This window comes from Cotesia typhae, unplaced genomic scaffold (assembly GCF_013202065.1).
Source record: "Cotesia typhae breed Kobodo isofemale line unplaced genomic scaffold, CoteBio_Ctyphae scaffold_13, whole genome shotgun sequence".
NCBI lineage: Eukaryota > Metazoa > Arthropoda > Insecta > Hymenoptera > Braconidae > Cotesia > Cotesia typhae.
Window position 1 is genome coordinate 12,303,806 of NW_027423774.1, and position 16,003 is coordinate 12,319,808.

General features: G+C 31.6%; 2 protein-coding genes across 2 annotated transcripts; both read left to right on the forward strand.

Moving 5' to 3' along the window:
* Positions 1–6,721: 6,721 nt before the first annotated feature.
* LOC141534044 (uncharacterized) lies at positions 6,722–9,193 on the forward strand. The gene has a single exon (XM_074253188.1). The coding sequence runs from the start codon at positions 6,722–6,724 to the stop codon at positions 9,191–9,193; it is 2,472 nt and encodes an 823-aa protein (XP_074109289.1).
* A 58-nt stretch (positions 9,194–9,251) lies between these two features.
* On the forward strand, positions 9,252–11,219 carry LOC141534045 (ATP-dependent DNA helicase pif1-like). Its single transcript, XM_074253189.1, has 3 exons — positions 9,252–9,999; positions 10,102–11,102; positions 11,214–11,219. Exons 1-3 carry the CDS (start codon positions 9,252–9,254, stop codon positions 11,217–11,219), a joined length of 1,755 nt encoding a protein of 584 aa, XP_074109290.1.
* The last annotated feature ends 4,784 nt before the right edge of the window (positions 11,220–16,003 follow it).

Sequence of the window (16,003 nt, forward strand, 5' to 3'; positions counted from 1 at the left end):
CTTAATTTGCGCTGCACTTAAGACGAGTTCAGATTCGGTTCAACCAGCAGGCCACGTATTAGCTATTAGTTCTAAATATCTAGAGAACCGGAATCTCAGAATTCTAATTTGCTCTGCACTTAGGCGAGAATCCGGGCAGTAAGTTTAAATAAAGTATCTCTAAAAGCTAAATTTGCGCACTTTACCCTACGGGGGACTGGAGGACGTTAGCTCATTTAAATTACTAAAATTCATTAAATTAAATTCTTTAAAAAAAAATTCAAATTGTGAAAGTGTAAGTTTTAATGTTTATAAAAATAAATCTCAATTAAAGTGAAATCAGTTTCCAACAAGTCATTTCATAAAATAAGAAGCCCGTAATATAAGCAGCCCAAATCCACCCTACTCCATCCGCTGCGAGAACCAACCAAAGGGCCCAATCAAGGAACAGGCACTAACAGCTGCCCTAAAATCACGGATCTGACCATCAATAAAGTTCCCGTAACAGTAAGTACATCTACTCTCAATAAATCCGTGAACAGTCTCAAACGAAGGCGTGGTAAATTCGTACTTCGAAAACGTCCCACATAAATAATTAAAACAACGGAATTAAAACCTCCGTTGTGTATTCTTTAAATTGTTAGTCCAAACCTCCACCGTTTACGCTACCGCTCTAAAAACGCCCTTGGACATAACACCAATAAATAAATTAATGTATTTCATTAGCGCTAAGAGTATTTGAAACGTAAAGTTTTAAAAGTAGTTCGCGAGTGAATTTGCATGCGTCTATTGTTTTGGTTATGATCGAGCAGTATTGATTGATATTTTTTTAAAATATTTTTAAAACGTATGGAATGATGTTTTAATTTTTTCATTCACTGTGTTATAAGCTATGGCATAATTTAATATGTTATTCTCATGATAAATACTTTTATTTCAATTGAAGTAAATGAAACGCTTATTAAGATAAGAAGGGCAGACGATGCAATATAATTGTAACTATTGGCTCTTTGAGTTGATTCATCGTAAAACTTATAAATACTGCTACTTAATTAAAAAATTATGATTTGATTGTAATCAAATCATTAAGTAAGACAAAGAATTGATATGTTGATTAAATAATTCTAAGGTTGAGTTTATTTTTATAATTATTTATTATAATTGTGACTGATTAAGATAACAAATTAGTATTTGTAATAAGTGATAGTAAGATTAAAATATTAACTTATTAACTTATGTTTTTGTTTTCAGTGGTGTAAAAGTCTGACTTTAATTATGCAGTTTACTTTTTTATTAAGTTTTGTTAAATAACATTATGGTACGTTGAACCATCAATAAATATTATTTTCGTGTGTGTAAATTTACTTATTTTCCTTGAACGTTTAATCCGATTTTTCTTTAATTATTAATTATTCTTTATGATGAAATGAATCAATTGTCATCTCATGTAATTTTTACAATGAAATAAATACATTGTACGTATTATATTTAATTAATCATTATAAATAAATAAGTTATAAAATCGTTCAACGTCAATTTCTATCGCGTGTATTACGGGTTTTTTTTTTTGTACACATGAGCCTGACTTATGGGATATAGTCTGCGCAAGCGCATATTTTGTAATGTGAACATAGCCTGAAATGGAAATATTTTCATAACATTGAATCGAACGTGATTTATGTATCTTAATTTTACGACGAATGAAGAATATTTTAATTAATACGGTACTGCAAAATTTAATTGCTGATTAGATTTCCTTGTGCGTTCAGTTATTTTGAAATATTATTATTTATATATCTACGTCTATTGAATTGTGCGTTGTACTATTAATATGGTTTTTGTTTAAATTCATAACCTAGGTGCATTATTGACACTCCTTATGATGTGTATTTTTTTCATTGTATCTGACTTTTGACTTTGAATTTTCTGTCTTATGATATAATTCGGTTTACTCTGGAAACAGATATTGGAAAAAAAAATTGACATTTTTCGTCCCATGTAAGGGTAAGTATGTATTGAAATTTCGCTTCTGGTTGGAATAACGAGATAATAATTTTTCTTTTCGTTGATTGATATTAGCCAATGCACATAGTAAAAATTTTTTGATTTGTTGTTTTTAGGAACCAATAATTTTGCGTGCTGACGGAAGGTCGAGACATCCGTTTAATAATACTGGAAGACGGTTCAACCCAGGATCTATGAAAGTTGTAACTTGGTTTACGAGGTGGACATAAAATTTCAGAAATAGAACCAGATCTAGGATTATAGATTTTAAAACTGTATAAATGACATTATTTGAATGTAATTGATGAATTGAATAAAAAATATATAGAACGTTATGTAAATTGAACTTGGTCAATAGTCTAATAGAAATTAAGAATATAAGTAAAGGAATCTATTTATTCCGATTATAACAAATATTACTTCATTTAAATTATCATTTAACAGTCATATTATACATTTTAACGAAATATAACGTTAAATAATTAAATTCATCTTTATATATAGGAGTTAGATAAAAGACTTTAGATATACAGGGTGTCTCTGAAGTGGCGGGAGTAATTGTTGGGGTCGATAGAGAAAAAAATACTGAATCGAAAGTTCCTGAGCCAAAAATTTTTTTGGGCCATAGAATTTGAGTTATGAATTAAAAACGATAGCCAATCAGAAGCGCGCTATTCGAGAAATGAAAATGAGCGGGGAAGTAGAGGAGACGCGAGAGTGAGATGCTGCAATAGCAGCTTACTCGCTCACACAAAGCCGAGCATGAGAGGGGATTGTGACGCTATGAGCCGAGTACGTAAGTGTGAATGAGTGGATGTATGAGGTCGCAAGCGGACGGCTTAATGTATGAGTGTGTGTCCGTGTATCGCAGCATTATTGGAGGCGTTGTAACGCTGAATTAAAGCTAACCGGGTACTCTAAGACAGAGGAAAAAATTTTAATTTTTATTTTTATTCGAAAAAATTTAATAAAAAAAAATAAAAAGGCCCAAGATTTAACCAGACCCACAGAAACGGAGAGTAAATTTTTAATTCTCATTTATTTTGCTGGGGATTATTTTCAAATACAAAAAAAAAAAAGGCTAAGATTCAACTGGACAAACAATGGACTTGAGTTCAATTTTTTTCTTAATTTATAATTTGACATTCTACCTGTTAATTCACCGATAGATAATTCTAATAAAAATATCAAAATTATTCGGACTTGAGTTCAATTTTTTTCTTAATTTATAATTTGACACTCTACCTGTTAATTCACTGATAGATAATTCTAATAAAAATATCAAAATTATTCGGACTTGAGTTCAATTTTTTCTTAATTTATAATTTGACATTCTACCTGTTAATTCACTGATAGATAATTCTATTAAAAATATCAAAATTATTCGGACTTGAGTTCAATTTTTTTTTAATTTATCATTTGACATTTCGCTTGTTGATTAAGTGATTAATAATTTTAATAATAATATCAAAATTATCAGGACTCGAGAGCGATTTTTTTTTAGTATATTTTTTTACATTTTACCTGTCAATTAACTGATAAATAATTTCAATTAAAATATCAAAATTATTCGGACTTGAGTTCAATTTTTTTTTAATTTATTAGTTGACATTTTACCTGTTAATTAACTGATAAATAATTTTAATAAAAATATCAAAATTATCAGGACTCGAGAGCGATTTTTTTCAATTCCTTATTTGACATTTTACCTGTCAATTAATTAAAAAATAATTTTAATTAAAATATCAAAATTATTGGGACTTGAGTTCAATGTTTGTTTTAATTTATTTTTTGACATTTTACCTGACGATTAATTGAAAAATTATTTTACAGAATAATTCCCAGCAAAATAAATGAGAAATGAAAGTTTTCCATCCGTTTGGTTGGGTCCGGTTGAGTCTTGGGCAATTCCTTCTGTTTTCAAAAATTATTCCGAGCATAAGAAATAAGTAATAAAAATTTTCTATCTGTTCGTTTTGGTCCGGTTGAGTCTGGGGCCTATTTTCTTTTTTGAAATAATTTTGTCAATTAATAATTGATAATAAATTTTTTCAATCAGTTTTTTATCGTCTTGTCAAGATTAGGCTGATTTTTGTTCAATAAATTTTTGTTTGTTATTGAAAAGAGAAAATAAATTTTTTTGCATTCTTCTATTCTTGGCTCTGGTCGAGTCTTGGGCATTTTTTTCGTTTTTAACAATAATTCCTAGCAAAATGAATGGGAAATAAAAGTTTTCGATCCGTTTGTTTGGGTCCGATTGAGTCTGGGGCCTATTAATTTTTTTAAGAATAATGTTGTTAATTAATAATTGATAATAAAATTTTTCAATCAGTTATTCGAAGTCTGTTTGAGATTGGGCCTTTCTTTTCAAGGAAAATTAATCTTGGTGATCAAGTAATAAAAAATTTCTATCCGTTTATTTGGGTCCTGCTGCGTCTTGGGTCTATTTTTTTTTCTTAATAATTTAGTTAATTAATATTTAGAAATAAAATTTTTCGATTTATCTTTTTTCGGGTCCGGTCGAGTCTTGGGCAATTTTTTTTGTTTCGAAAAATAATTCCCAACAAAAAAACAGGAATAAAAGTTTTCTTTCCGTTTGTTTGGGTCCAGTTAAGTCTGGGGCCTATTTTCTTTTTTTAAAAAATTTTGTTGATTAAAAATTCATTATAAAACTTTTCAATTATTTTTTCTTGCTCCAGTCGAGATCAGGCCCTTTTTCAAAGGAAAATAATTTTGCTGATTAAAAATAGAAAAACAAAGATTTTCAATTTATTTTATTTCGGGTCTGGTCGAGTCTAGGGCATTTTTATCGTTTTCAAAAATAATTTCCTACAAAATAAATAAGTAATAAAAATTATTTATCCGTTTGTTTGGGTCCAGTTGAGTCTAGGGCCTCATTTGTTTTTTTAATTAGTTTTGATGATCAACAATAAAAAATAAAATTTTTGGATCATTTTTTCTGGGTCCGGTCGAAATTGAGCCTTTTATTATAAAAAAGTTAATTATGATGATTAAAAATGAATAGTAAAATTTTTTTATTCATCTCCCTTTCGGTCTGATGGAGTCTTGGGCATTTTTTCGTTTTTAAAGATAATTTCCAGCAAATTAAGTAAATAATAAAAATTTTCTATCCGTTTGTTTAAGTCCGGTTAAGTCTGTGGCTTATTTTCTTTTTTAAATAATATTTGATTAATAATAAAAAATAAAATTTTTTAATTAGTTTCTCTTAGTCTGTTTGAGATTGGGCCTTGTTTCGAAAAGAAATTAATTTGGCTGATTGAAAATGAAAACAAAATTTTTCAATTTTTTTTTTTTTGGGTCCGGTCGAGTCTTGGGCGATTTTCTTCGTTTTTAAAATAATTCCCATCAAAATAAATAAGTAATTAAAACTATCTATCTGTTTGTTTGGGTCCGGTTAAGTCTGCGGACTATTTTTTTTTAAATAATTTTGTTGATTGAAAATTAATAATAAAATTTTTTAATCATTTTTTTGCTCCAGTTGAGATTGGGCCTTTTTTAAAAGAAACAATTTTGCTGATTGAAAATAAGGAAAAATTTTTGTACTGTTATTTTTTTGGATCCGATCGAGTCTTGGGCATTTTTTCGTTTTTAAAGATAATTTCCAGCAAATTAAGTAAGTAATAAAAATTTTTATCCGTTTGTTTGGGTCCGGTTGAGACTTGGGCCCATTTTTTTTTTATAATAATTTTGTTGATTGAAAATTAATAATAAAATTTTTCAATCATTTTTTCTTGCTCCAGTCGAGATTGGGCTCTTTTTTAAAGAAAAATAATTTTGCTGATTAAAAATAAAAATAAAATTTTTTCATCCATCTCTTTTTGGATTCCAGTTGAATCTTAGCCTTTTTTTTTTGTATTTGAAAATAATCCCCAGCAAAATAAATGAGAATTAAAAATTTACTCTCCGTTTCTGTGGGTCTGGTTAAATCTTGGGCCTTTTTATTTTTTTTTATTAAATTTTTTCGAATAAAAATAAAAATTAAAATTTTTTCCTCTGTCTTAGAGTACCCGGTTAGCTTTAATTCAGAGTTACAACGCCTCCAATAATGCTGCGATACACGGACACACACTCATACATTAAGCCGTCCGCTTGCGACCTCATACATCCACTCATTCACACTTACGTACTCGGCTCATAGCGTCACAATCCCCTCTCATGCTCGGCTTTGTGTGAGCGAGGAAGCTGCTATTGCAGCATCTCACTCTCGCGTCTCCTCTACTTCCCCGCTCATTTTCATTTCTCGAATAGCGCGCTTCTGATTGGCTATCGTTTTTAATTCATAACTCAAATTCTATGGCCCAAAAAAATTTTTGGCTCAGGAACTTTCGATTCAGTATTTTTTTCTCTATCGACCCCAACAATTACTCCCGCCACTTCAGAGACACCCTGTATATGTGACGAATAGTAATAAAATAAGATAATGAAATACGCTGTTCAATGATAGCCAAATAAATTTGCTTTCTAAGCCCAACGAGTTTATTGGATTCTTAATTTTTTTTAATTATTAATTACAGAAGCAGATAACTTAAATAGACGGTTCATTTGATGTCATCACTACTATTGTCATTTATTGTAGTTCAATATATTAATTATCATTTTCGTTACAGCTCTTATTTTCGTATCAACTTATGATGTGACAGCAGTAACATAGCTAACTATTGATATTTGATTCATTCTTATTTTCTATATCGTTCGATTTTTGCTTCCTCTTGTCATCATGCCACGGAGAAAAATCGAGCGTGATCCAATTGAAAAAGAGTTAATTAAAAGACAAAGACAAGATAAAAGAAATGCTGATAAACGATCGACCAGAAGTAATTCGAAAAAAAATAGCCTCTATCCAAAAATTGTTAAAACTACTCGTATACATGACCTTGATAAACACGATACTATACTACTTAATAAATCAGACTTTATAGATCATCCGTCAACATCTAGACCTCCACCAGTAGAATCAAGTATTCGTGATGAAAGTCTTACCAGAAACGTCCGTGGTTACGATTCTGATGGAAATTCAGAACTACCTGTAGATGAAATTAATATTGGTGAAAATTACTTAGGCCCGATGTCATTAACTTGTTCTCACTGCACCGCGAAACACTTTTCCGCAGAACAAGTCGCTAACAAGAAACATTCATTTAACGATTGTTGCAGTCATGGTGAAGTTGCTCTTGATGATTTACCAGACGTGCCAGTTCCGTTAAAACATCTTTTTGATGGGAGCGATGAAAAATCACATCATTTTTTCGAACGAATACGTTATTATAATAGTTCATTTTCCTTTGTATCTTTCAATGCTAATTTAGTCCAATTTCGCAATAGTCGCACAGGCCCGTTCTGTTTTAAATTGCAAGGTCAGGTTTACTACCAAATTAATGAATCTTTGTATCCTGAGGTTAACGAAAACCCTACGAATGGACAATTATTCATAATAGACGCCAACGAAGCTTCGCAATTTAGATGCACTCAAAATAATAAATTAGATTTAGATGTTGTCAGTACCATCGAAACGGTGATAAGAGAACAAAATATATTTGTACATTCGTATCAAATGATGAAAGATGAACTGGATAGCGCCAAGACAGCGAATGATAACATAGAACCTGAATTACAGTTACTGTTTACATTGAAAAAGGGCATGGACCGAGGCCGATATAATTTCCAAAGAGTTAATGAGGTGGCTGCAGTTTTTGCAACTACGGCAGATGGAGACATTCCTGAATCGTCCGTGACTATCAGGAATAAAACTACAAAACAATTAAAATCTATTAGTACCATGGATTTTAACGTTGAACCATGGATTTATCCGTTATTTTATCCTCATGGGAGTAAAGGATGGCATAAAGATTTACCCTGCGTACGCAAAAATAAACATGTAACTCGAAATGCTTACATTAAATTCCGCATGGCAATACGTAATAGTTTTAATGCATTCTTGATGGGCAGAAGATTATTTCAACAATGGGTAGTAGATAGTTACGTAAAAGTAGAAAAAGACAGAATTTCTTTTTGCAGAAACAATAAAAAAAAATTAAGGGCAGAGTCGTATCAGGGATTAATTGATCATTTACATAACAGAGCAACCGATACAAATAGTCAAATCGGTAAAATAATAATACTACCCTCTACATTTGTAAGTTCTCCTAGAAATATGGTTCAACATTACCAAGATGCGATGTGTCTCGTAAGAGTATTTGGAACCCCTGATTTGTTCATTACGATGACGTGTAATCCGCAATGGTGTGAAATAGTTGAAAATTTATTGCCAGGCCAAACTGCTGCAGATAGGCCGGATATTGTTGCTAGAGTATTTTATTTAAAAGTTAAACAATTGATAGACATCATAGTTAAACAGAATCATTTTGGTGAAGTTAAAGCTTTTGTCTATGTAATTGAATACCAAAAACGCGGTCTTCCTCACGTTCATTTATTGGTAACTCTTAACGATAATTCTAAGATTACTACTCCTGAACAAGTAAACAGGTATGTTTCAGCCGAAATACCGGATCCACTTACAAATCCAAGATTACATGGTATTGTAATGAAAAATATGATACATGGACCTTGCGGGGATTGGTGTTTAGTTAATAACACCTGTTCAAAGAAATATCCCAAGCCTCATGTATCAGAAACAACGATGAACGAAAATGGCTATCCTCAATACGGGCGAAGAAATACAAATATTTCTTATCTAAAAGGAAATAATTATGAAGTAGACAATAGACATGTAGTCCCGCACAACAGAAAATTATTGTTATTGTTGAATTGTCATATAAATGTAGAAATTGTTGCAAGTGTTGAATCAGTCAAATATTTATTTAAGTATGTATACAAAGGTCATGATGCCTCTGCCTTTGATGTTACAAATTCAGATCAAAACCGAATTGTCAATCATGATGAAATTAAAGATTTTCTTGAAGGACGATACGTTGGTCCCGTTGAAGCTTGCTGGCGAATTTTAAATAAAGAATTACACAATAAAAGCCATACGGTAATTAGATTGCCAGTTCATTTACCGAACCAACATACAATTACCATAGATCCTGAAAATACTGAAAATATTCAAAATGCCCTAGAAAAAGAAACTATGCTCATTGATTACTTTGCTTTAAATGCACGAGATCCGGAAGCCAGAAATTTATTTTATTCAGAAATTCCATCACATTATGTATTTAAAAAAAAAAGATAAGAGTTCAAGCAAATTAACTTGGGAAAGGCGACAAACACAGTTCAATGCTTTGGGAAGGATGTATTCAATTAGTCCTGCGCAAACCGAATTGTTTCATTTACGTCTTTTATTACTCAATGTTAAAGGAGCAGTAAGCTTTATTGGCCTCAAGACTGTAAATGGAACGTTATATGAAACGTTTGCTGCAACGTGTTTGGCTCTAGGACTTGTAGAAGACGATACTGAATGGGAACGAACGTTATTCGAAGCTCAACCATGGATGATGCCAGTACAATTATGTAAATTGTTCGTCCGAATTTTATTATATTGTCACCCTGCATATCCTGAAAGATTGTGGGAAAAATTTAAACATTCAATGTCGGAAGATTTTCTATTAGAGCTAGATACTACCTTAGCTTATAAAAAAACTTACTTTTTACTAAATGACATGTTAATATCAGAAGGATCAGCGCTTAACAAATTCCCAACCATGGAACAGTTGATAGATTTTAACATACCTGAAAATGACAACATGTCACTAATAGATCATCAAAGAATCGGAGAAGAACAATATGTGAAGTTGAACGAAAAACAAAAGAATATTGTAGACACCATAATGAATTCGACAATTACAGGAGATGATGGTATCAATATTCATAATTCTAATTGTTTTTATATCGATGGACCCGGTGGCTCAGGAAAAACATTTATTTACACAACATTATATCACTTACTTGTAAGTAAACAACGAAATGTATGCACGATGGCCTTTACAGGAATTGCAGCAACCCTCCTTCCGCACGGCAGAACAGTTCACAAAGTATTTGGTATGCCTGTTCCTCTTTATGAAGATTCAACTTCTAATATCAAAAATAATTCTAACGAATATCATTACTTAAAAAATCTCGATATTATAATCTGGGATGAAGCTCCGATGGCACCGAGATATGCGTTGGAATTAGTAAATCGTACATTGTGCGACATTTGCAACGATAATCGTCCATTCGAGGGTAAAATTATAGTTCTCGGTGGAGATTTCAGACAATTACTTCCAATTAAATTAAACGCCACTCGCACTGAAACTATAAACTTATCGATAAAATTTAGTAAATTGTGGAAACATTTTAAAATATCTTCTCTTACACAAAACATGCGAACGTTACCGGAAGAAATCGAATTTGCTGAATTTGTATTGTCTGTTGGAAACGGGAGCATTACTAATGAAGATGATTACGTAACTCTTCCGCAAAAATGTGTTGCCTCGAAAGATGCCGATATCGTTGCAGATGTTTACGCTGACGCAATAAGAAATAGACAGTATGATAATTTTACTATGCTGGCTATTCTTTCTCCTCGTAATATAGATGTAGATTTAATAAATGATAGAGTCGTAAATTTATTGGACGCAGAATCAGAAAAGATTTACAACAGTGTTGATAGCACGGAAAATTGTGACAACGGCGTTATCAATGAATCAATTTTAGTAGAATATTTAAATTCTATAAACCCTCCTAATTTTCCGCCTCATAACTTGAAATTAAGACTATACAGTGTCATTATGCTTGTAAGGAATTTGAGCATAAACGAAGGTTTATGTAATGGTACTAGATTAATGGTTATTGAACTAGGAACAACTTTATTAAAATGTAAAATTCTTACAGGCGATAAATTTGGAGATATTGTTTTTATAAATCGAATAACCCTCTACTATGACCATGCGGGTGCGTTTACACTCAAACGAAGACAATTCCCTGTAAAATTAGCATTTGCAATGACTATAAATAAAGCTCAAGGTCAAACGTTCAACAAAATAGGGATAGACCTTCAAAAAGACGTCTTCAACCATGGACAATTGTACGTTGCTATGTCTAGAGTAAAATCTTGGGATTCATTGAAAATTTACTTGAACAATGATAGGTCTAATGATTTGGTAAAAAATTATGTTTCAGTTATGTTTCAAAATTTTATAACCAATTTAAAAAACTCAAACGTGGTTATACGTTTAAATTATACAATAATGAATCAATTTTTGTCCACGCAGTTTTAATTATTGGTACAAGTGATCTTCCAGCGAAAGCCGAATTTTATAATTTCAAACAATTCAATGGAGAATATGGTTGTCCTATTTGTTTATGCCCTGGAGAAACTTTTTTTTTAAATTCGCAAAGAACAGCTCATACTCATATCTATCGTTATGTAGAAGATTTTCAGCTGCGAACTTTTCAAGACTCTCTTCGTCATGCTGAACTAGCATTACAGACAAATGAACCATATATGGGTGTAAAAGGCCCATGTGCATTCTCTTCAATTATGCCTGATTTTATTACAGGGTCTGCAATTGATAGAATGCATAACATAGATGGAGGAGTAGTAAAAAAACTACTGTCACTGTGGTTTCAATCGTAGTATAGTGCTGAACGGTTTTCCTTGGTTCAAGTAAAAGATGCAATCAATGAGCGCTTAATTTCAATAAAGCCACCGAGATTTATTCACAGAATGCCTCGGTCTGTTGATGAACTTATTTCACATGGAAAAGCATCTGAATTCAAAGCCTGGTTATTCTATTATTCTTTACCAATTTTGAGTGGGATAATGGATCCTGTGTTTTTTAATCACTACTGTCTACTTGTGTTAGGAATAACTTTATTGAATACAAACACTGTAACCAATGAAAACATTGATACAGCTTCTGATCTTCTATTTAAATTCGTCCGTGAGTTTGAAATATTATATGGATCACAATATTGCTCAGCAAATAATCATATTGTTATACAGTTACCACAGTGTGTCAGAAACCTTGGGCCTTTATGGGTTTACGTATGTTATTATTACGAAGATTTAAATGGTAAAATATTAAGAGATATACATGGAACACGCCATATAGATTCTCAAGTTACATCACACCTGCAATCTTTAACAATGCAATAATATTTAGAAGAATTGCCAGAAGGACCAATACGAACCTTTTGTTCGACTAGAAAATATGGAGTAAAAATATGTGAGAAATTAAGTAGTAGTTGTTATAGCGTTGGTACCTACAAAAATTTCCAGAATTATATACTACCAGACATTGTGCAACAAGCAATTAATAATTTCCTACCGATAAAGGCAGTTCAATATTATTTGAGATTATTAAAAAGTAGTAAGCTGTATATTTCTCAGCAATACACACGTGCATTGCAAACTCAATCTTCAACTTTCTTTTATAAGCATGAAGGAAATTATAATTTTGGATCTGTATATTGTTTCCTAAAAATTTTGAAATGTCAATGTGACGATAGATGCCAATGTAGAGAAACTCATTATGCTGTTATCCAAGAATTTTCAAGTGAAAGGATCTGCGACGCTGTAGATAATGATAACACAGCTTATGATATTTTTCACTTGTACAAATGTTCAAAACGAGATAGTTTCATATTAATACCAGTAGCTTCGTTGATAACAGTATGTATAGAAATGATAATTTCAGATTCTACCTACGTTGGAATACCAATAAATTCAAGAGAAAACGAATAATTTAAATAAAATTTTTATCGGTGCATTATATTTTCCTCATTTTTTTTATTTAAAAATTAAATACGTTTTTCAATGATGAGATATTTATAATGAAATTGATTGCGTAATCACGCAAAAATATATAATTAATGAGCATGGTGTATACATATTAATAAATGTGATTTTATTAACATTATTGTTAATTTTATAACTAAAAAAATTTTAATTGTCTCTCTCCTATGGTAACTTATAACTAAAACTTTAATTTTTTTTTCTGAACGATAAATTTTCTAAGTCCCAATTACAACTTTCCGATGAATGAGTGTTTTGAGGTTAAAGTTAAGACTTCAAATCTATGGGTAATCCATATTTAAACCTCATAGCCTTCAATGAGGGTTTTGAAAGTTAAAGTAGAATTACTTTCTGTGCGGCAAATAAAAGATCAAAGGAATTGAAGCATTTGAGGTCAAAAATGGAACTTGTTTTTTGACTCGGGGGGTAAGTCAGCATTACCGTGGAGCGGGACTGTAAGTCACCCGGTTTCATTTGACGTTAGACACCAGTCTAACGCTTTGAGACTTCCAGGTTGAATGCCTAAGTCTGGTTGAGATGCCAGCGCTCCGACATAGAGGGACATGACGAAAGCATATGGGATCAGTTTAAGTTTTTGGTTACGTTTTAGCTAGTTTTGATAATTTCTAGCGAATAAAAAATTATCCACTTTTGTTTAATGTTACGTTTACGTTTTGAGTTTTTGAGTTTCGATCCCAGCCGTAGTCAGTTCCTGGAGAGCATCCATCAAAGAAATATCCGTACTCAGAACCTCAAGGGTTTGATTAAAGATTTGAAATATTTGAGAGTTAAATGATTATAGAGATTTTAATTGTGACTCTAGATAAAAATACAGAGATATAAAGTTGTTAAAAATAAAATAAAAGGTTACTCAGCATCGACATTGTTTCAAAAAGGTATGAGATCGCTTTATTTATTATAATTTGAGCGTTAATAATCGAGTTCTTGGTTATGAGACATTAGATAGCCGATTCTAACGAATACTTTTGTGTTGTAAATAATCTAGAGTACGTGACAGATTTATTTGAGAATATTGTTCAAGTTGTTAAGATTCATTTATTTATTTAAGATTGTTATTTTAAGATTTATTTAGTTCATTTGTTAATTTTATAAGAGTAAGGGTTTGTGACATGACTATAGCGTTTCCTATTGTTAGTTATATCGTTCCGATAATTTTGTCGTAGTAATGTTCAAGTTTGTTATTTAAGATAAAGTTTTTGTTAAATAAATAAGGATTTTGTTGAGCATAAATTTTTGGTGTTGCAAATAAAATCATTGCAATCATGGATCCACTCTCTACTTGAATCACGCCCTCTCTCCACAAACCAGCACACTGAGCAACCCCGAGGTATCCTGTTGTCTTTCCGATTGTTGGTTATTTGGTCTGTATTTTGTTAAGTTTTGTGTTTCCGATTACGTTTACGTTTATTGGCTAGTTTGATAATTTCTAGCGATCAACAATTATCTAATTTCGTTTAAGTTTTGGTTACGTTTACGTTTATGTTTAGTTTGAGTTTGGCTAATTTGATAATTCCTAGCGAATAAAAATTATCTGATTACGTGTTCACTGATTTGGTAATTCCAGTGATTAAAAATTACCTGGCGCCCTACTTTCATTGAGACCAGAAATCGAAAATTGGAAAGAGACCGAAGTATAATTTAGAATTTTAGCAAGAAGTAAGTTCCCGGAAAACCCCAAGAAAAATCCGATTATAAATTGGCGATTCGCGTCAAGGCCTGGAAGCGCGGAACACTGTAACGATCGAACACCTGGATCGACTTCAAAAATTCTCGTTATAATGTGTGTGTGTGTGTGTGTGTGTGTGTGTGTGTGTGTGTGTGTGTGTGTGTGTGTGTGTGTGTGTGTGTGTGTGTGTGTGTGTGTGTGAGGCAGGAGTTATTGTTGGGGATTTGGTATTTTGTGATTCACTCATTTTTATTATTACAATTAATTAATATTCACAATTACAAAAAGATTAATTATTACGAATGAGTAGATAAACTCGTACAAGGTTAAGTTAATTCAGGCCGCAAACAATATTAATAATATCTTGCGATAGACCGAGACTTAGGAAATAACGAATTCGCGATCACCAGGACGTCCGTTCGATCTCGATCTCAAAGCAAGACTGTCTTTTCAAAAACTATTCTCAAATAGTCTGCCTGCTGCACATTTCTCTTTTCCTTATTAATTTTATGATACCCCTATCGTCCTGGGATCCCGACTACGTTGACAACCATGTGCCTACCTAGGCGTAAGCCTACCGCAATAAAACATTTTAGTTATATCTTATTTTACAAAATATTAAAGTAGCATTACATTTCTTAAAATAACTAAAAAATAGAAATATCCTAAAGAATATTCTCATCGCTTCGTCAGAAAATACTCCACTGTACTTTACTCTCCGACATATATATATATATATATATATATATATATATATATATATATATATATATATATATTATGATGGCTTTCTCACGGCACTGGTGTCGACAGCGCCGGAGAGCTCCACCTAAATATTGGCTTACCTGGTTCGTAGATTGTTGGGTGCCAGGAACTTTACGTTCTACGGTTCGGAAGTTAACAATTGATCGTCGTTGGGCGGCAGGTCAACGTCGAAGAGATCCTAAAGTTTGTAGAGCGGGTATAGGAATCGATTTGGAATATTTGTACCACCAGAGATAAAAAAAAATTGAGACAGCTCAAAGAAAAAAAAATTTAATGCGCAGGGACTGTTACAAATATGTTTATTAATTAACGATGAACTAGATCGAACAAATACGCAGGTCCGGCAATTCTCAATATCACAAAAATCTGAATATGATCAATAAAAAAAAATGTTTTCTATTTCCTTCTCTTAACAAACAAATTTTTGAATTTCTCAATACAAAAAAAAATAATTGTTTCGCTTGTCTTTTCTTAACAAACAAAATTTGGAATTTATCAATACAAAAAAATTGTTTCTCTTGGCCTTTCTTAACAACCAAACTTTTGAATTTATCAAAAAAATTAACAAAAAAAAATTTAATTAATTAATGGTTCAAAATTCGATTAAAATCGCCAAAATCAGACCAATCGGAATCGGTAACGTATTCAATCGCACGCGAAGTCGAACAATATCGCTAGTACGCAATAAAAATATAAACATAAACAAACGAATCGAATCAGAGCCTCGCAAACAAATTAACAACCAAAAAAAATTATCTTCCTTCATAAACAATAAACGAAGTTAATACAATAGGTCACAAGAAAATCAGTCG

Bases quoted from the DNA above. Each gene is read 5' to 3' on its own strand.
- LOC141534044 (XM_074253188.1), top strand. From the start codon at position 6,722: ATGCCACGGAGAAAAATCGAGCGTGATCCAATTGAAAAAGAGTTAATT.
- LOC141534045 (XM_074253189.1), top strand. From the start codon at position 9,252: ATGTATTCAATTAGTCCTGCGCAAACCGAATTGTTTCATTTACGTCTT. The intron at 10,000-10,101 runs GTATGCCTGTTC...TCTGGGATGAAG, and splicing joins AACAGTTCACAAAGTATTTG to CTCCGATGGCACCGAGATAT.